The sequence below is a fragment of the Oryctolagus cuniculus genome, chromosome 17, assembly GCF_964237555.1.
Source record: "Oryctolagus cuniculus chromosome 17, mOryCun1.1, whole genome shotgun sequence".
NCBI lineage: Eukaryota > Metazoa > Chordata > Mammalia > Lagomorpha > Leporidae > Oryctolagus > Oryctolagus cuniculus.
In genome coordinates, this window is record NC_091448.1 from 10,590,062 (window position 1) to 10,611,888 (window position 21,827).

Below are 21,827 nucleotides of genomic sequence, written 5' to 3' on the forward strand. Positions count from 1 at the left end.
GTGAAAACAATCAAGAGGGACTTCTAGAGTTTTTGCTTGAATCACTGAATAAAAAGTGGTGGAATGTATTGTAAAATATTCAGAGAAACAGTTGGAACAAAAAAGGGAAGAATAGTGCTTAATTTTTGTAGTATTAACCCTGAAACTTTTTTTTTAAACTTTCTAATAAAGACTTTTTTTTTTTTTTTTTTTTTTACTTTCAAGTGTTGAAGTATATGATTGACTATAGGACACTGAAAATCAAAAGACAAAGTGAGATTTGAATTTGGAACTTTTGAATTTGGAACTTTTCAGTATGGTTAGGGACTGGATTTTGTGTATAGAAAGAGAAGGAAGCCTAGGACTGAAACCTGGAGACAAAGCAGAGAAAGAATCAGGAGTGAGGTACATACTGAGATTCCCAGAGGTACTTGGAGGCAACACAGTAAACTGTGTTTGTATTCAAGGGAGAAAATTATTTTAGAAGGTGGTACTAGTCAACTAATTTTATTACAATTGAGTTTAAAAATATAGGAAGACTAAGTTAAAAGAATAAAAGAAAAACAAAGACTTGTTCATTGAATTTGTAAATATGGAATTATTGCTAAATTGGTAACCTGGAAGGATAGGGTCAGCATTTGGACTTGGAGTTAAGTGTGACAAATTAAAGTTAGGCACCGGTTTGGAGCAATGCATGCATGTTGGGATGGTGTGGAAGGAGGTTTTTGTTACTGTTCCTTGCCTTTGTTATAGCATTTTTGCCTGTTGTTTGGGATGACCCAGGATAGATGGGAAAAATTGATGATACAGGAGGTGAGAGGATCACTTTGGGAAGTCATTGGGATGCTGAGAAGGGATGAAATTCTGAACATAAGTAAAAAGGGGTAGCCTTCGATAGGAATAGCTGCAAGTCTTCCATCCACTTAGAAGGAAGGCCTAGAATATGGCTAGAGATATGCATGGATTGGTGGTGTGATGAGGAGCAGGTGATGGTCTTTCTGATACTCATACTTCCTCAGAAAGAACTACAAAAAGCTTGTAAATTGAGACTAGAAGATGGAATATAGACTGTTTAAAGACAGAAAAGTCTGACAGTCATTTCAGAAGGTCAGAGCATTTTAGTGAAATTTTGCTTTGATTACTGTGACATTCCAAAAACATGGGTTTTCTTGAACAGTATTCTGTAACCATCATTTAGATGCAATATTAATTTACTAGGTTTAATTATTGATGTTATATTTCAAACATGTCTGTTCCTATATGTTGCCTAAGATCTTTTCAGTGATCTTGATAAATGCTCAGGCCAAGGAATAATGAGTTATGACATTTCCATGTCAACTCTGAATGAAGTCTTCATGAAACTGGAAGGAAAATCAGCTATTAAACAAGGTAGGCAAAACCAGCTGTGTAATTCAAAATTCCAAAATGATCATGTATCAGTTTAGTATTCATAATTTCTGTGTATGATTCACACTAAAGAATATTATTCCTTCCAAATTTTGCTCTGCTGTTTGGGATAGACTGTCACCACATCCCAACATCATTAGTAGGACTGGGCACAGGTCCACTTTTGGAGTCTGTCAAATTCCTTAGAAATTATCTTCTTATTTCATCAGGTCTCTGCTTCCCCAGATGCTCACTGCCTCTTAGATTCTTTGAGGCTCTGAAAGGCTTAATTTGAGACATAAGACATGAGTGGATATTTCTTATAAAAAGTTTCTCTAAGTTTGTCAATATTCAAAATTCTACTAAGGTCATTATGAAGAGAATTCTTAGGAGCAACTCCTATGTATCTTATTATGGGACATCTCAGATGTCAGACTCTTTGATCAAAGTGTATACACATTATTCACAATAACCTTCCCAGTTAGTATCATGGCAACATTTTACAAGTGAGAAAAATTAGATCTAAGAGCAGTTAATTTTTTTTTCCAAATCATATCACTCTTAAGAAATACATGCAGGATTCACATACATTTCCCCTACACAACTTAGCTGTCCATACCTTAGTACTAGACATTTGGGCATCAGTATCGGGTATTGTTACAAGATTTCTTTAAATCTCTTATAATATTGTTACATTTGGGACTTTCTTTGCCTTTTCAAGTCTGGACATAGCAAAATAGTACTTTTGGTGATATGAATATGTTATGTTTTTCTCAGTGATCTTAAAGAATATGTATATTATAGCTTATTTCTTTTATTTTTGCATCATAAACACAAACATTACAAAATATTTCCTTATTATAATTTTTATTTGAATATCCATAATCATTGGCATTTATAAAAATTACAATAGAAGGAAAACACAAATTGGTGGTGTATACTCTGAATAAATGTTGAAAAGAGTTGCTTAATTCTTTTGAATATGGTTATAAAAATAAAACCATGTTTTTCCTGATTTGTGATAACTAATATACAGAGTATAAAATGCAATGTAGATGAGCGAAATTGACTTTCTGAGATTTGATTATTGTTGTAGCCCTTGTCTGTACTCTTGAGGAGCAGTAGCTTTTCTACTTAATACTTGTTGAATTTTTTATTTAGTGTTATAGTTAAGCTTGTGATTATAAGAAAATTGAAATTATGTCATTGTAAAAATTAAAAAATACAAATAAAGCAAAAATAAAATAAAACCTTTCCTATAAAAGCAAAAAATAAAAAATAAAAACAAAATATAAAACAGTTTTAACAGTATTTAAAAGAAAAAAACTGTGTGATTCCCCTAATGGCATTAGTAATGTGTGTGTATATTTATGTAGATTTTAAACAAACAGAGACAATAAGAGGTTCAGAAAGCCTAAATGAAATGGAGACAACTCCCTCCTTTCTCCCTGAAATTCAGAAGACTGTGAGTGACATGGGCCTCTGGAGAATGCAGGTCTGTGCAATAGCGTGGCTCCATTTCTTAAAGTTTAAACGTGGAAGAAAATTGCTTTTGACCCTGTGAGTATCAAGTATTGTGATTTTTGTCAGATAATGGGTTTCAAAAGAACTCCAAACCAGGAAAGAATTTAAATCTAGAACACACTAACCTGAATTTCTTCCAGAGAATGGAAAAATGCACTGTTAATTTTCCTGACAGTGAGAATATTTGTGTGTTGGTGCTTAATTAGGCTTTATTAAACTATGGGTATGTTTTCATAGTTTGATAAGCTATTGCTTCTATTGTACTGTATAGCATGCTAAAGTATGACTTTGAGAATGTTAGCACATAAAATCATGGTTGACATAAAGTAGATTTGACACTCAACAGATAATTATGGCCTGTCTGAATAAACAAAATTGCTACAACTCATATAATATTTTTCTTTATTGTTTAGACTATTGATACTGGGAATTGCAATATTTCCCTTGATTATGGAAACAATACTTTTTTATATAACAAATCAGAAGAGTGATTGGGAATTTAAAACTGAATCGTATTTCCTCTCTCCTGGCCAACTTCCCCAAGACCCTCGCACTAGCTTGTTGATCATCAACAAAACAGGTGAACAACAACAACAAAAAACCTCACAAAATATAAATCCAGAAACAAGTTATTTTTATTGTTAAATAATACATATGGGGGAGGAAGGAAAGAAAACCATAAGAGAAAGCTATGCATTTAAATTTCATTTATCAAAAAAACTTTCAAGGAACACTGTGTATTTTCTCTGATAATGGAAAGGATAAGGATGATGGGAAAATTGAGGAAGAATCCTGGATCACTACACAGTATGGTAAAATAGAGCTGCCTGTCCACCTAATTACCCTAAGTGGTTATGTGAAAGAAAAATAAATTCTCCATTGCCTGGACCACTTTCCTTTGAGATCTCCATTTTACAGCAGCCAAATCTATACCATAAATATATTATGCACTGATTGGCATGTAAAGATGGCATATATACACAATATTCCTTTCCAGGAAAGTACAAAAGGATTCAGAAAAACTCCTTATTTTATTATTCCAAATGATATGTAATTGAACTGCTTAGGTAACTTTGAAGAAAAATCTATTATATTTCTACTTACTTACCATGTTTTCTTAAAAAAAAAATTTCACAGTAGGAGCCATCTCATGAGTTCCTTGCTCATTCCAATTATCTCACGTATTTGTAATTCAGGGTTGTAGATATCTCTTCTTTAAATAAAAGTATTCCTTTTCATTTCTGTTTTCCATTGGGTTTTTAAAAGTACATTTTATTCACCCTGCTACCCTAAAACTGAAAGTAATGCTAATTACACACTTGATATTCAAGATCAAGGGTGTTTTTTTTTTGTTTGTTTGTTTGTTTTTTTACCTATTAGCTTGTTGTCTCATTATGTATTTTACTTTCCAGTTACTATGAGAATAATTCACCTATATTCACTTATTTATTTTTTTCTTCCTTGTACTCAGTTGTCAGATATTCATCCTTTTTCTATTTTTCTCAAAATCTGATATTTATCTTTTAATGTGAAAATCCTTGTTTGCTTGGGAGAACTGGGGCTGCCATTATTGTATTATCCTACGTCGTGTGATTGTGGAGATGCAGTGAGATATATGGCTTCCCCAGAGTACATGGAAAACTTGCTTTCTTTGTATATGTTTCTGTACCACCTTGGGGGAAGTTCTAATTTGCTTGGAGTTTTGTCTGATCCCAGAGTCCATTCTGAGTATCCTCAGTGTGAAGTCTCATTTCAATTCAAATAAAATAAATTTCAATTCAAATAAAATTTTCTAACTATAATATAATAATTTCTCTTTCATGGGCCAATATTACTATTGTAATACCCAAAGAATTTTTTTGATACCCAAAGAATTATACTGTACAAGTGTGCTATAAATATTTGTATATGGTTATTTTTTAATCTGATGTATTTTCTTGACTTCTATTGTTCACTTCGTACTAGAATCAAATATTGAAGATTTTGTACAGTCACTGAAGCATCAAAATATACTTTTAGAAGTAGATGACTTTGGAAACAGAAATGGCACTGATGCACTCTCATACAATGGAGCTATCATAGTTTCTGGTAAACAAAAAGTATGTTTTGCTTCTTGATTTTTGCTTTTATGACTTAAAAAGAGAATGAAAAAAAGTTGAACTGTTTTTAAAACTTTAGAAAGTCAACCGAGACGATATAAACAACTTGACACAAAAGAACACTTTGGCCAGCACCCTGGCGCAGCAGGTTAATCCTCTGCCCTTTGGTGCCGGCATCCCATATGGGCACCAATTCTAGTCCCGGCTGCACCTCTTCCAATCCAGCTCTCTGCTATGGCCTGGGAAAGCAATAGTAGGTGGCCCAAGTGCTTGGGCTCCTGCACCCACCTGCACCCACTTGGGAGACCAGGAAGAAGCACCTGGCTCCTGGCTTTGGATTGGCGCAGCTCCAGTCATTGCGGCCATTTGGGGAGTGAACCAATGGAAGGAAGACCTTTCTCTCTGTTTCTCCCTCTGTCTGTAACTCTACCTCTCAAATAAATAAATAAATAAAATATTTTTTAAAAAAGAAAATGAACACTTTAGGTCAATATTGAATGAATTGTGACATTTAAATAAATGTTTTTGAAACATTTTTCTATCAAATTTTTTTTAAAGATTTATTTACTTGATTGTTTGAAAGGCAAAGTGAAATAGAAAGAGGGAGAGACAGAGAAAGAATGAATTTTTCTATCCATTGATTCACTCCTCAAATGGCCACAACAACTGGATCTGAACCAGGCCAAATCCTGGAGCTCAGAACTCCATCTGGGTCTCCCACCTGGGTGGCAGCCATCATGTTTTCTCCCAGCGTGCATTAGCAGGGAACTGGATCAGAAACAGAGTGCCTAGGACTCAAGTCCATGTTCTGATATGGGATGCCAGTGTTGCAGGTGGTGGCTTAACTTGCTATATCACAATGCCAGTCCCATTAACTTTTTTTTTTTTTTTTTTTTTTTTGACAGGCAGAGTGGACAGTGAGAGAGAGAGACAGAGAGAAAGGTCTTCCTTTGCCGTTGGTTCACCCTCCAATGGCCGCCGCGGCCGGCGCGCTGCGGCCGGCGCACCGCGCTGATCCGATGGCAGGAGCCAGGAGCCAGGTGCTTTTCCTGGTCTCCCATGGGGTGCAGGGCCCAAGCACCTGGGCCATCCTCCACTGCACTCCCTGGCCACAGCAGAGAGCTGGCCTGGAAGAGGGGCAACCGGGACAGAATCCGGCGCCCCAACCGGGACTAGAACCCGGTGTCCCGGCGCCGCTAGGCGGAGGATTAGCCTAGTGAGCTGCGGCGCCGGCTAACTTTTTTTTAAAATTAGATAATGTGTACATTTGGAAGGAGCTAAATTAAATTGAATTATCCAAAATCTATAAAATATTAAATCTTATAATTTTCAATCAATATAATTATGAATTTAAGAATACTATTCAATAACTAACTATGGACTTGATATTTTATAAATTGAGAAGGATATTAAATAATATAACATATGCATGAAATAACCAAGATTCAACTATTTTTAGTCTTCTTACTACATCTCAGTTTGAATAAAAGAATTCATGCCATAGAGATCCAGCAAAGAATAAGACCAATGAACATACATCTTAAACATAAACATAATTCTTATTTGCATTCTAGTAAAAGCAAGGAACCAAATTAACCAAAGGTACATATTTATTTCATGCTATACTGGAAATAAAAACAAAATTCCTTCAAGGTATAGTATGGAACTCCGTTCTACTGAAACTAAGTGTACTGTATAATGTATAATCACTTTGTGCCAACTTTGGAAAACTATTTTGTCTGGTAGCTTCTTTGTTACTTATCTAATAGATTTACTATATGAACAATTATAAGTATTTAAACATTATTGAATCTCTTAATGAATACATGAACATTTTCATATTTTAAACATATCTTTAAAAATGTGAAAATGCTTCTTTGTGCAATGAGGAATATTTTATAAACTCCATGCTATTTCTTATCCAGAAATATTTCTTTGCTTGCTCACTATAAGACTGACAGTATCTCCTTGCCAAAGCAGCTTTTTAAATTCCACTAACAAACATTTCCTCATAAACTAAATAGAGACAAAGTGATATAAAATCAGTCATAGTAATAAAAACATGTATTGAGTGGATGCTAAAATTTTACTATTTATTTCACTAGACTAATATGAGTATACATAATCTCATTTAAACCATGCAGTAACCCATTTCGTATCATATTTCCCAAATGAGGAAGCTAAAGCTCAGAGAAGTATGTTATCTTGGAAGATGGATACACAGCCAGTATGTAACAATGTTAGGATCATATATTTTAAATGTTGTTTTTATTCCTCAAAGATTTAGAATTAACATCATTTTATTGTATTGGTTTGTTTTAAGGATTATAGATTTTCAGTTGTGTGCAATACCAAGAGAGTACACTGTTATCCTATCCTTATGAATATTATCAGCAATGGGCTACTTCGAATGCTTAATCATCAACAATATATTCGAATTGAGAGAAGTACATTTCCTTTTGTGAGTATTGGTTTTACTAATTGTGAACAATGAATAATTTGATATGTAACCTATGTTTCCTCTCTTTAGCTTTAAAAAATCCGTAATTGTTTGTTAGCCCTAAAAATTATTATTGTATCCCAACATTTTAAACAGGTTATATCAAACAAAATATGATTTTCTTGCTAAATTATTATCAGAGAGTTCTTATGGTAGAATACTTTTCATAGTTTCATTTTCTCATATTCTCCAAAGGGATGTTCTAAAAAGTTGTACATATGTGCTTACCTTTAGAAGTATATTGGAGAGATACGAGGGTTTGTTGGGGGTTACTGGCACTAAACAGGAAATTCGTGGTACACTGCTTTAGAATATTATAAATCTAATATAATTCATTAATGGACACTATTGATTAAATGTATAGTAGATTGACTAGCATGACAGATAATTTGCCAGTTCTGGAGCTATGTGCTACTTGATTCATTACTTTTGCATTTACATAGTTGCTTTCTATTGCAACAGAGTCATATATATATATACATACACATGCACACACACATATATATGTTGCATTTTCAGAATTTTGAATTTAGACAATGGGATGTAGTGTTGGGAAATAGCAAAACAAGAGAAATTCCTCCCCAATCTCTCCTTTCCTTTGTCCTTTCAATCCAGATGTGATAATGTCTTCCCTCTTCATCCTTGCTGAATGGTCATCACTCACATAACCATTTCCTGATTAATCTCTCCTTATTTCAAGTATTTAAGGTGGTTATGGTTTTCTGATTGATACCAAGAAGAATCCCTCAAAACTGACTCCAACAGTTTGATATCAGAAATTTGGTAAAATTGATCAGCAGGATTATAATGGAGCAGTCAAAAAGAAGCCTATTTTATGTCAAAGGTGTTGAATTTAGTTTTGGCTTCATTGCATCAGTGGTGCTAGGAGTACTTGCAAGAACAGATTTTCTGCAGGAAATGGGGAATATAAGGAAGGAAAATAAGAAGAGGTCAGTGGGTGAAAATATGACTGACCGGTCATGTGAACAGAGAGAACACAGGACCGTTCAAGGTAGTGGTATCTGAAGGGAATGCTTTAGAAAATGGAACCAGCTTGTAACAGCCAGAGGCAGTTGCTATCCTGTTTTGTGTTTTTAATTTCTTCATGTTATTGCCTGCATGCTCCGGAGTAAAATGGCCCAAGACTCCATAGCTACTCTCCTAAGAACCTCTACCCCAAGTAGCACACCTCTTTCCTCTCTCAGCCATTCCTGTGATGACAGTAGTGCATCTTACAGCCTGGTGAAAAATTGCAATTTATAGATGTAGCCTCCAAAGTCTTAAATAAAGATTATAAATGCAGGATTACTTTGAGACAGGTTCATGCTGCTTTCCTGTAATTATATGGTGCCTGGACATGGGCTCAGCTTCAGGCAAACCCTGATCTTGGAGTAGTGATTTAAAGTTCATCTTGATGGTGGGTTCAGTGTCATCAAGTATCTGATTTAGCCCTGTGCTTCAAAACACATGCACTCAGCTTTGAAAGTCTTCAGATATCCATCTCTAGGTTGGTCTTTTTTTTTTTTTTCTTTTTTTTTGGCAGGCAGAGTGGACAGTGAGAGAGAGAGAGACAGAGGGAAAGGTCTTCCTTTGCTGTTGGTTCATCCTCCAATGGCCGCCACGGCCGGCGCGCTGCGACCGGTGCACCGCGCTGATCCGATGGCAGGAGCCAGGTACTTATCCTGGTCTCCCATCCATGGGGTGCAGGGCCCAAGTACTTGGGCCATCCTCCACTACACTCCCTGGCCACAGCAGAGAGCTGGCCTGGAAGAGGGGCAACTGGGACAGAATCCGGCGCCCCGACCGGGACTAGAACCCAGTGTGCCGGCGCCGCAAGGCGGAGGATTAGCCTAGTGAACCACAGTGCCGGAAGGTTGGTCTTTCTTAAGACATGCTACTCAGGTCTAAATTGTCTGTCCATGTCATAATTCCTGAATTATTATTTTTATCATGATAAAACACATAGCATAAAATTGCCATCATAAGTATTTTATGTGTACAATTTAGTACTGTTAAGCATATTCACATTGTTGTGAAACAAATCTCTAAAACTTTCTCCTCTTGTGTAACTAAAACTCTATACCCACTATCAACTTCTCTATCCCTTAACTCATGGTAACTATTGTATATGTTTATGAATCCATTTCAGGTACCTCATATGAGTGCAATTGTACAAAATTTCTCTTTTGGCAACTAGTTTATTTCACTTGTCATAATGTCCTCTGGGTTCATACATGTTTATAGCATTTGACAGATGAATAATACTCCATTGTATGTATATATACTACATTTTTGAATCGATACACCCATCAATAGACATTTAGTTTGCTCCATCTCTTGGATATTGTGGGTAGTGCTGCTATGATCATAAGTGTGCAAATGTATCCTCAAGACCATGCTTTCAATTATTTTGGGTATATTTTCAAAAGTAGGTCTTGAATTATATTTGGCTTCTTTTGCTCATTGAATTGAAACCTCATATTAAATGATCAGAAAACATTTTTTCACCCATAGATGTTAATGAACTAGGTTATATTTGATATTTCAATATCTCAAAACCATAATTTTATGATAATTTAAAAAATATTTTTGTTTTTCTAAAAAACTCACTGAATTCCTTTTATATTTGCAGGAAATTTTATTTGCTTGGACTGGGCTGGCAGAAGGCTCCGTGTTCTTAATTTTTATTGCATGTAGCATTTCTCCTTATATCGCCATGAGCAGTGTCAGCGATGATAAAGTAAGAGACAGGGGTTAGGGGAAAGGGGTTTGAGAGAAAAGAAACCTAAGGAATTTCAGTAATTGTATTTTTAATACAGCATGTTCAAAGTGTTTTCCTTTGAGGAAAAACACTTAAAATATATTTAAATCACTCAGTTAAGCATTATTTTTAACAAGTCAGAAATCTTCTAGAAGTGCAAAGTACTTACTTCAAAGTTACAGGAAAAGTACAATGATTTTTCCAAGATTCAAATTGGTCTAAACTGTAAAAGGTAGATATTAGGAGTCTTCTGATTACATTGTATCCTAACTACAAGGCAGAAATCACTGATGTTGAAACTGAAAGCCAAATTTAAGACTTGAAACCCCTTTCCATTCTGGAAATTGTACTTTTATGTTCTATTTGTATCTAGTTATATTCATTATCCAGACAAAACAGCTAAATCAGATTTAGATACGTCAGTTTTCACTATCCTGAGCCAGTAACTGTTTCGAGGAGATGTTTTTAAAAGGAAAATGTATTATATCCTTCAGGTCACAAAATAACATTTCTCTTGAAGACCTCAATGAATTAATCATTATGAGGTTTGCCTTTGTATTGATTTTTAATGAATTAAAAGGCTATTACAAATCAAATCTATAAAATAAAACAATGTGCATTTTAAATGGGTCATCTTTGGAACTGGTTCTATAGATCTCAGGTTCCTAAACAGTGTACACATAATTATTTCTTTAAATATTAGAATATTAGGTTTTTATGTAGAATTATTCCAAAGTTTTTGTCTTGACTTTATATTTTAATTAATCCATATATGTCCTGTGTTTTTTTTATCAGAAGAAAGCCAAGTCCCAGCTATGGATTTCTGGCCTCTACCCTTCTGCTTACTGGTGTGGGCAAGCTCTGCTGGATGTTAATCTCCTCATTTTCATTCTCCTTTCAGTGTTTTTAATTGTTTACATAGTAAACAAGGCACACATTTTTATTTCAACTCAAATTGTGTTTGCTCTGGTAAGCAACATATTAACATAAACCAAATTTTAAGTAATTAATAAGTTTTAACATTGATATTTTATATAATTAAGATGTTTCTCATTTTTATTTTGTCATAAACCAAAACAAAAAACCCTGAAAAGGGCATGCACAGTTAAATATTCTTAAATATTTGTAATTTAATTCTTTTCTGAGATATTTCATTTCTTGATTATAGCATTATCTGTATTCTTTTCAGGTTGCATTTGTATTTGGTTATGGAGCATCTCTTGTCTTCTTGACATATGTGATATCATTTATTTTTCGCAAGAGGGGAAAATATAGTGGCCTTTGGTCATTTTGCTTCTATATTGTAAGTAAAAAATACATGCAATACAGAGATACTTACTTTTAAACATTCAATGTAGTGTTAAATATAGTCATTTTTACCTTGAACAATGGGGAAAATTAATAATATAGGTTAAGCACTCATAATTCCAAAATCCAAGATATTCCAAAATCCCAGTATCTTTGAGTACCAATATGATGTCACAAGTGGTAAATTCTATACCTGAACTCATGTAATGAATCACAGTCCAAATATAGGTGCACAATAGCACACAGTTTATTCAGTTTATACTAGTAAATATACATAAAAGTAAAAAGTTTGTCCAAAATTACAGAACACTTTTCAGGAAATGTTTATGTGGGCTTTGGAAACCCAGAGTGTCTTAGGTTGTACATTTCAGTGTACCTTTAAAAGTTGATATCCCCAATTGGTAGTCCAAAATCTAACCAGAAAACAACTTCCAACTCTTGGAGTAGGGGTCTTGAAATGATAATAGAAAGCCAACCAAAGATCATCTTTAAGAAAATATATCTGATGCTACTCACTGACTTCTATAAAAAATTAGTCTTGGACTCTTCTGATCAGCTGATGGCTATTCTTGTTCCTCAGTGGACAGTACTCTGATTTGGCTTCTCTAAGTTGCATTCTTTTGTATTTACCAAATAGTGTCTATTAATGCCTCTCTTACTATCATCAGCACAATTCAATCTAAGTGCAGAAGCTACAGAAAGAACTACAGAGTATTTCACTCAGAAAATTGTCTTTGAGGCCAGCCTTGAGAATTTACTGCATCAAAGACCTTTACGTGTGTACTTTCCATGGTAACTTTTTGTTAAGCTAACAGATGAACTTCCATTATTCAGTGTTATCCCAGATACTAGATAGGCAGAACCAGTCAGTAGGAAAGAGTATTATTGACATTCACCTGTTTTCTTTTCAGCCAACGCTCCTGTATATATCTAGCAAAGTTGAACAAAAATTTCATGTTCACTCCTAGAGGAAATCTGGCTTGGAGCCCCTTGGGGGATAGTGTACCTGCCAAACTAGAGTCGAATAAACAAAGGGGAGGCACATTTTCTCTCTCCCCAATCATTCTGCAAAACTGTCCTGTAACAAGCTGACAGAGAGCAGGCACTATTTTAGACATACATAACATATGTGCCAGTTCATGTTTGTGCCCAGCAATGAGCCAAGTGGAGAATCCTGAGTCTGGTAGGGCAAACAAACAGGGGGCTGGGTGCTCCTGACTATGGGAGGCTTGTGGGCCCGGACTATGAAAACACTGAGGCTGTGTGGGAGGACTCAGAGTGTGGCTGGGACACTGGCAGTCACTGTGGGAGGCTCCACATGCTCAGGGCTTCCTGGTTACCTGGCGAGGGATGTTGCCTGGGAATCTGAGCTTACACTGAGGACTGCACAGATCTTTTGTGTGGTCCTTGTGGCAGAGCAGACGAATAATATACTCACTGGGGCTAGTGCCTGGGCAATGGTCTCCATCAAGGAGAGGAGCTCAGCTGAGTTTACACCAAAGACAAGAAGAAACTTCCCCTCAGGTGAAAAAAAAACAAGATAGAAATTTATCATGCCAAACCTGGGTACACCTCAGACATGCCCTCCACCCTGGAGCACTGAACAGAGATCCCTGGCCACACCTACCACATTCCTCTAGTTATTCCCTGAAAACAGATACTCCACTAATTCAGCCAGACATACTCCAAAGATAAAAGCCACCACAGTGAAAAAACAAAGAAGAAACCAATGAGTATCTCCAGAAATGCCAAATAATAAATGCACCAGTTAAAGAAACAAGAATAAGGAAGACAATATGACACCCCTGAAAGAATACAACACTTCAGTACTAGATTGTAAAGATGATAAGATTGAAGAAATACCAGAAATGGAATTCAAAACATTGATCATAGGATTACTTAGAAGTAATCAGAAACAAATGCACAAACTAATGAAATCCATACGTGACATGAAGGAAAATTCCACACACAAAATTGCCATCTTAAAGAGAAATCAAAATGAAATCTTGGAAATGAAGAATTCATAGAACAAATAGAAAATATAGTGGAAAGCCTTAACAACAGAATCAATGAAGTAGAAGAAAGAATATCCAACTTAGAAGACAAAGCACAAGAAATTATACAGTTAGATCAAATACAACAAGAAATTAGAAAACTAAAAAACACTGTTGGGAATTAACAGGATACTATCAAATTACCCAACATACGAGTTCTAGGAGTTCCTAAAGCTCTGGAAAGAGAGAAATTATTAGAAGGCCTTTTTAGTGAAATAATAACAGAAAATTTCTCCAGTTCAGAGAAAGAAAGGGACATCCAAGTACAGGAAACACATAGAATGCCTAATAGACATGACCAGAAAAGATCTTCACCACGACACATTGTAATCAAACTCCCCACAGTAAAACATAAAGAAAATTCTAAAATGAGCACAAGAGAAATGCTAGATTACTTTCAGAAGACTTAAGAGAAAAAAACTGTCAACCAGAATACTATACTCTGCAAAGCTCTCATTTATGAATGAAGGTGAAATAAAGATTTTATGGAAAAATGGCAGAGCAAAGTCATTACTTATCAATAGTAACCATTAATGTAAATGGCCTTAACTCTCCAGTTAAAATAAACATACTGGCTGAATGGATTAAAAAACCCATCTATCTGCTGTCTACAAGAACACATCTCACTAACAAAGATGCATGTAGACTAAAAGTGAAAGGATGGAAAAAGATATTCCATACTAACAAAAACCAAAAAAGAACTGGTGTAGCCATCTTAATATCAGACAAAATAGACTTTAACACAAAAACTGTTAAAAGAGACACAGAAGGACACCATGTAATAATTAAGGGACCAATTCAACAGGAAGATATAACTATAATAAATGTATATGAACCTAATTAAAGGACAACTGGCTATTTAAAAGAAATGTCAAGGAATTTAAAGGGAGACATAGACTCAAATACAATAGTAATGGGGAATTTCAGTACCTGATTTTCAACAATGGATAAATCAGCCAGACAGAAAATCAAGAAGGAAATAGGAGAGTTAATCGACACTATAGACCAAATGGACCTAACGGATACCTATAGAACTTTTCATAGTTGCAAAATACACATTTTTCTCAAGAGTGCATGTAACCTCTAGGATTGACCACATGCTAGGCCATAAAGCAAGTCTCAGCAAATTCAAAAAAATCAAAATCATACCATGCATCTTCTCAGACCACAATGGAATAAAGCTGGAAATCAGCAACTCAGGAATCTCTAGAACATATGCAAACTCTTGAAGACTCAACAACATGCTCCTGAATGAACAGTGGGTCATTGAAGAAATCAAAAGAGAAATCAAAAAAATTTTGGAAACAAATGAAGATGACAATACAACATATCAAAACGTAACAGAATACAGCAAAAGCAGTAATACGTTTACTAACTTAAAAAATAACTGCCATGGGCCGGCGCCGTGGCTCAATAGGCTAATCCTCCACCTAGCGGTGCCAGCACACCAGGTTCTAGTCCCGGTCGGCGTGCCGGATTCTGTCCCGGTTACCTCTCTTCCAGGCCAGCTCTCTGCTGTGGCCCGGGAAGGCAGTGGAGGATGGCCCAAGTGCTTGGGCCCTACACCCGCATGGGAGACCAGGAGGAAGCACCTAGCTCCTGCCTTCGGATCAGCGCGGTGCGCCAGCTGCAGTGTGCCAGCTGTGGTGGCCATTGGAGGGTGAACCAACGGCAAAAGGAAGACCTTTCTCTCTGTCTCTCTCTCTCACTGTCTACTCTGCCTGTCAAAAAATAAATAAATAAATAAATAAATAAATAAAAAACTGCCATGTAAATTTAAACATGTGCAGGTTTTTATGTATTAAGAAGGTATTTCCTCTTTTTTTCCCATTATCTTGGATTGAACTGAATAATGAACTCTTGGGAAATCTATTTAGTCATTTTAGCTTTCATCTTAATCTCCAGTCTGTTTATTTATTAAGAATTTTCTATTGAGGAACTGAAGATCATGCATGTTTTTATTAACAAAAGCCCCTTACCACCTCCTCTCTTTAAAAGGGGAAATTGTGATGGCCATGTGGGTGAGTATATGGAAAAATTATGAAATGCATAATAATACTTATATCTTAAAATGCTTTTTCAAATATCAATAGACTGAGTATGTCTGATGCAGTACTTTTGAACTTGCCTTGTAGGTCTTTACCATGACGCTCAGCATCATTTCAGTCTATCACTTATATATAACTGAAATAATTACCAGCATGATATTATTTCCTCCTGCTACCCTGTGTGGATTTCTAGTTTTTTTGGTAAAGGTAAGGAATGTTCCCAACTATGTCATTAACATTGGCTATATAATCTGTTAATGTATTTTGCTCAGGTTTATAAAGATAGAAAGTAGATTGATGAGAATAGAGAGTGATAGCAAATGAGCATGACGGATCTTTTTGAGGTTATTAAATGTTCTAACATTGAATTGTGATCTTTGGTACAACTCTGCAAAATTATTAATGTCCTTGAATTGTACACTTAAAATGGGTAAATTCTATTGCATAAAAACTGAACTCAACAAAGTTGTCGTAATAGCTTTTCCCTATGCACTTTCCAAAATACTGGCACTATCAAATACTATTCAAATCTATGCCATACTCAAAAAAATAATATTTATTTCAAGAAATATTCATTATCTACTATGAGGATAAAGTCATGAATAATACTATTCAATCATTCAAAAATACACATTAAATATTGTTCTATATTGGTCACTGTGTTGGTAATTAGGGAAACCTGATGAAGAAGATAGCCCACTCCTTCCTTCCACCTTTCCAAGCTCAGAGAATAAAAATGACAAAGACAGACAAACCTCAAGTCAGTCAATGCAAAGATCTTAAAGATTACCAAGGAGAAGGGCAAAGTATCAAGCTGATGTGTTCCAGAGATTCAGAGAACTCTTCTGGGGAAGTGATGTTTAAATAGCTTCCTAAAGGATAAGTAATAATTGATTGATGGGAGAGTGGGACAGGAAGTAAGTATGTTCAGCAGAAGGAAACAAAGGCATAAAACTAGGAAAGACTAGGAAGCATGAAAGAAAATAAAATGTGGTTCAAGTGGTTAGAAGTGTATGGTGAGGCCAGGGCAGTATACTGCAGTGGAGAATACACTTTTTGGGGCTCTGTATCATCCAAGGTAAAATGGCTTTAAAGAAATGGGGAGGGTCCCTTAATTGTTTGTATTCTTAATGAAGTGTTAGAAAGCTTCTCATCTACAAACATGCTATCCCATTGACTAATAGACTAATAAATGCCTGAGATTCTTGATTAACTCATCACTTTGCTTCAACAATTTTCTTCCTATAAGTATTCCTGCAAAGTGAAATACATTAAAATGGATCTGTCACATATTATTTAAGAAGAAAGTGTTAATTTCTGAAAAAAATGATTAAGAAAGAATAACATTATGGGACTAATTATTATGACAGGAAAATAGTCATCTTTGGGGAAAAGAGGACCTCAAAAAGGCTTGTGTGGGACACTTAGAACAGATATTCTTTTTTTTTTTTTTTTAGACAGGCAGAGTTAGACAGTGAGAGAGAGAGAGACAGATAGAAAGGTCTTCTTTTTCTGTTGGTTCACCCCCAAGTGGCTGCTACTGCCAGCGTGCTGCGCAGATCCGAAGCCAGGAGCCAGGTGCTTCCTCCTGGTCTCCCATGTGGGTGCAGAGCCCAAGGACTTGGGCCATCCTCCACTGCCTTCCCGAGCCACAGCAGAGAGCTGGACTGGAAGAGGAGCAACAGAGACAGAATCCGGCGCCCCAACCGGGACTAGAACCTGGTGTGCCGGCACCGCAGGCGGAGGATTAGCCTAGTGAGCCGCGGTGCTGTTTGAACCCTAGATGTTATTACAATGCCAGAACCTCTCTCTGCTATTCTTTCAAGACTTTCAACAAATGTTAAAGCCAAAAGAAAAAAACTGGAGGAAATGAACAGACATGTGTTATCTGCTTGTTGAGAGACAGTAACAGTTGAGTGGCAGGCTCTTGTTCTCCATAGGAAATTTCTTTGTCTTTAGTTTACATAAAGTGGTTGAGCTTACTAAGGGACATAGTCAATATGTGAAACTTGGCGTTATCTAAATGCAAATCATAAAGCTGATGAATTTTTGTTTATCCAATATCTTTTGTCTTTTCAGATATCACATGAGTTCTATAATGAAAATAATGATTCAGATTTTGAACTGACTGAAGTTTATCTTCTAGTATGCCTGATAGTAAGAAGTCCTCTCTACCTCTACTAATACTCTTTTGGATGAGTATCATTTAGTAAAACTATTTGATTTTACCTGAAGTGTGGCAACTTTGAAAGTGTTTTAATTCAGTCTTGGATCAAGCAGTTATATTCAGACATTAATCCTAGAGTTAGTTTTTATATGCATAAATTGACTGTATAAGTCAAGAATTCAATATAAAATTAATTATCCTTTTACTGCCCTCCCTCTAAATTTGAGAGAGTTTGTAAAAATATTACAAATAAAATGTAACAAATCTTTTGAATTATAGATAAAAGGCAAGCATCAAATAAAAGCAAAAATGATTGTATTGGCATATTTATGCTGGGAAAACTTCTGTCTTTGAATACTGGGTATCAGTACTTTTGTAGAAATAGGAGTAAATTGAAACAAAAATCCCTGCCTTCACAAAGTTTATATGCTGATAGAAAGAAACAGACAACAAACTAAATAAATAATAATACCATGTTAGCTTGGTGGTCAAGAAAGGCTTGGAAAAGAGCATTCTAGTAGCAGGTTGCAAGGCTGACCCTTATTTGTTCCAACGCAGCCAGAAGACGGGGCCAGTTGTGGCAGAGTGGGCAAGGGGGAGAGTAAGAGGAGAGGTGGTCAAAGCAGAGTTGGATAAGGGGCTGTACAGAGCTTTCTTGGTCTTTCTAAGGACTTTGACTATAGTTTGATTCATGGAGAATCATTGGCAAGTTTTAAGCCAAGTGGTAGGACCAGACATTTATTAAAAGAGAATCTCTGGTTATTGTGATGTGTGAAAGGAGTTGTTTAGAGCAAGAGGAACAGGGGAGATCAGGTAGGAATGTATGTGATAATATAGGTGAGAAATTGGAATGACCTGGCCCTGAGTGACATTAGCACAGCTAGGGGTGAGAAGTAGCTGGGTTATAGATACATTGCAGATATAGTTTACTGACAGATTGAATATGAGTTGTGAGAGACAAAAGGAGACAAGTTCCACTCTGCTGGATTGTGACTGTCTAGCTAGCTATCTCCCATAATTTATAATTATTTTATATAAAGATAAAATACCACCAATTTTACTCAAATGTTTAAATTTTATTTGTGAAGTTATGCCTAAATAAAACTGTTTTTCTTTGCTTGTAGCCCTACTTTCAGGCTTTGATATTCATTTTTGTTCTAAGATGCATGGAACTAAAATGTGGAAAGAAAGTAATACAAATGGATCCTATTTTCAGGTCAGGATAAAATTTAATTTCATACTTGCTACCATATTTTAATGTTCTTGGATAGTGGCTGTAACTATCAACATGTTAATATAGATTTATATTTATAATATAAGCAACACAATGATTGTCACTATGGGCAGTGAAATGTTTATTGTTACGAAATAGCATAGGACTCCCAGGCAGAGTTCTGCCATTAAGAAGTTAAGGTAAGTCTTAAGTTTCTTGAAATTTAGTAAGCACTTGAGGATGCCAGTCTCCCATCCAAGGTGGTTATACATTGATCAGAAGATGGGATAGAATTGGTATAGCAGCATAATTCAGAATATTTCATAAGTAGAGATACTCTAGGACAGATCAGCAGTAAAGATGTTAAAACAAATATTTGGTGTGGTTAAAAGGGGATTCCTGTGAGCATAAAAAGAGGAAAGAGCGGCAGAATGGTTAGAACTGGAAGACATCAATTTGATGAAAGAGAGGAAGAGAGAGAGAGAGGGAGGAAAGGAAGGGAGGGAAAAAAGGAAGGTAGGGAGGAAAGAAGGAAGACAAAAATAGAGAAAGGGAAGAAAGGAGGAAAGGATAAATAGAAAGAATGAAAGAAATAAAGATAGGAATGGAGGGAGGGAGAGAGGGAGGGAGAAGGGGTCTGTGTGTGTCAGTTTTGCTGCAAATACAGTGTTTTGTTAAAAAACTGATAGGCATTATACACTACTATACTTTTTTTAAAAAAATAATGAAGATATTATGTAGATTAATCCTTCCTTGTCCCATTTCTCTTATGAATTTCATTTCTTAGTCTGTATTTTGTCTTATTTTATTTTATTTATTTATTTATTTGACAGGCAGAGTGGATAGTGAGAGAGAGAGACAGAGAGAAAGGTCTTCCTTTTGCCATTGGTTCACCCTCCAATGGCTGCCATGGCTGGCGTGCTGCAGCCGGCGCATTGCGCTGATCTGAAGGCAGGAGCCAGGTGCTTCTCCTGGTCTCCCATGGGGTGCAGGGAACAAGCACCTGGGCCATCCTCCACTGCCTTCCCGGGCCACAGCAGAGAGCTGGCCTGGAAGAGGGGCAACCGGGACAGAATCGGGCGCCCCAACCGGGACTAGAACCCGGTGTGCCGGCGCCGCTAGGTGGAGGATTAGCCTATTGAGCCGCGGTGCCAGCCTGGCCTGTATTTTGTCTTTTAAAGTTGTTTCCTATTTGTTTCTCATTGGTACATAGCAATCCTCTCGATTGTATGCATTGATCCCATACTTGATAATCTTGCTTAATTCTCTTATTAGTTTGTATTTGTTTTTGGATTATATTGGATTATCTCTGTGTATAATAGTGCCATCAGCAAATATTTACAGTTTGTTGCTTAAAAACTAAAGCTTATGTGTGTGTGTGTGTGTGTAAATTTTTTTAAAAAAGAGAAAAGAGCAGTGCTTGTTGACAGATTTGAAAGGGTCAGAAACACTTACAGGAAGGACAGCAATTCCAAGAAAGATTGTGGCTAGTGAGGTAGACATTCTCAGAAAAAAAGAGAAGTCACATTGACAGAGTCATCATCTTCAGGAACAGTTTATTGAAACGAAGGGCAATGGTAAAACCACAGAAATGCATTTTTTAATATTTCTTTGACAACTACAAAACTACATGTAATATTTCGTTTTCTCCACAGGATTTTCCCCCAAAGTAGAGATGCTCGACCGAATCCAGAAGAAACTGTAGATGAAGATGAAGATGTTCAAGCAGAAAGATTAAGAACAGCAGCCGCCCTGACCACTTCAAAATCAGATGAGGTAGAAAAGCACGTGACACATGAGATGCTGATGGGCATATCCAAGAACTATCAATAGTGGAGTCAGGCATTCTGGCTTTCATTTTGAAAGTTTGGTACATTTTTGCAGTCTTTAAATATGCAAGCACTTCTTTGGAGCGTCCATGAAGCTGAAAGAGCACATTCTGAGAAAAATAGGTTTTGATAATTATAACTATGGTTTTAAAACATATATATATATATATATAGCATAAATTGAAGAATTTAAGTAGTATTTGTTATAAAATGATGGACAGAAATTATTTAGGTACCAAAATGTTTCCATGAGCTCATCCAGATTCTGGTACAGCTCCTAATAAAATGTGTTGTTTTCTCAGTCAATTTAGAAGCAAGAAATATTGTCTACATCAATGAATGCATATTATATTTTAAACAAGCAATATAGACTACTTGGAATACAAAATATACTTTGGTTTGTGATATAAGAAAGGAAGACATAAGAACACAGAGTTTATAGATCTTCTGTGAAAAATCATTCCATTATCTCTTCTAGAAACCAGTCATACTTGCCAGCTGTCTACACAAAGAATATGAAGGTCAGAAGAAAAACTGCTGTTCCAGGAGGAAGAAGAAAATAGCAGTAAGAAATATCTCTTTCTGTGTTAAGAAAGGTTTGTAATTCTATTTTAAATTGACCATTATTTTTAGAAATACCCATTGAGTATATTATAGGCACCGTTTTATTTGCTTGCTCCTTCTTTCATTCATTCATCCAATATGCCTATTTTTTAATTGTTCCAGGAACTAGCTTAGGCTCTGAAGAGACAGGAAGAAAATAGGCAAAGTTCCCATCCTCATGAATTTCACATTCTAGAAGGGGGAACAATCTGTAAGTAAAATGTCTTAGTGAGAAAAACACCATATATTAATTATAAATTCTTTGTGAAACATTAGAATATGTGAAATGGCATGAATGACTTGAAGCTACACTCAGTTGGGGTCAGGAAGGCCTCTCTTGAGCAGTGATTCTTAAA

At 35.8% G+C, this 21,827-nt stretch overlaps 1 protein-coding gene across 6 annotated transcripts in view; it reads left to right on the plus strand.

The window, feature by feature from the left end:
• Positions 1-21,827, plus strand: part of ABCA6 (ATP binding cassette subfamily A member 6) — a 76,705-nt gene that overhangs the window by 33,738 nt on the left and 21,140 nt on the right. For all 6 annotated transcript variants that reach the window (XM_051825892.2, XM_051825891.2, XM_070060394.1 and 3 more), the window contains 13 exons: positions 1,252-1,368; positions 2,742-2,925; positions 3,303-3,469; positions 4,855-4,988; positions 7,312-7,449; positions 10,121-10,228; positions 11,045-11,218; positions 11,439-11,552; positions 15,747-15,866; positions 17,739-17,816; positions 18,951-19,042; positions 20,695-20,815; positions 21,347-21,464. In XM_051825892.2, coding sequence (XP_051681852.2) covers positions 1,252-1,368; positions 2,742-2,925; positions 3,303-3,469; positions 4,855-4,988; positions 7,312-7,449; positions 10,121-10,228; positions 11,045-11,218; positions 11,439-11,552; positions 15,747-15,866; positions 17,739-17,816; positions 18,951-19,042; positions 20,695-20,815; positions 21,347-21,464 — 1,665 coding nt within the window. The remainder of the gene's footprint in view (positions 1-1,251; positions 1,369-2,741; positions 2,926-3,302; positions 3,470-4,854; positions 4,989-7,311; positions 7,450-10,120; positions 10,229-11,044; positions 11,219-11,438; positions 11,553-15,746; positions 15,867-17,738; positions 17,817-18,950; positions 19,043-20,694; positions 20,816-21,346; positions 21,465-21,827) is intronic.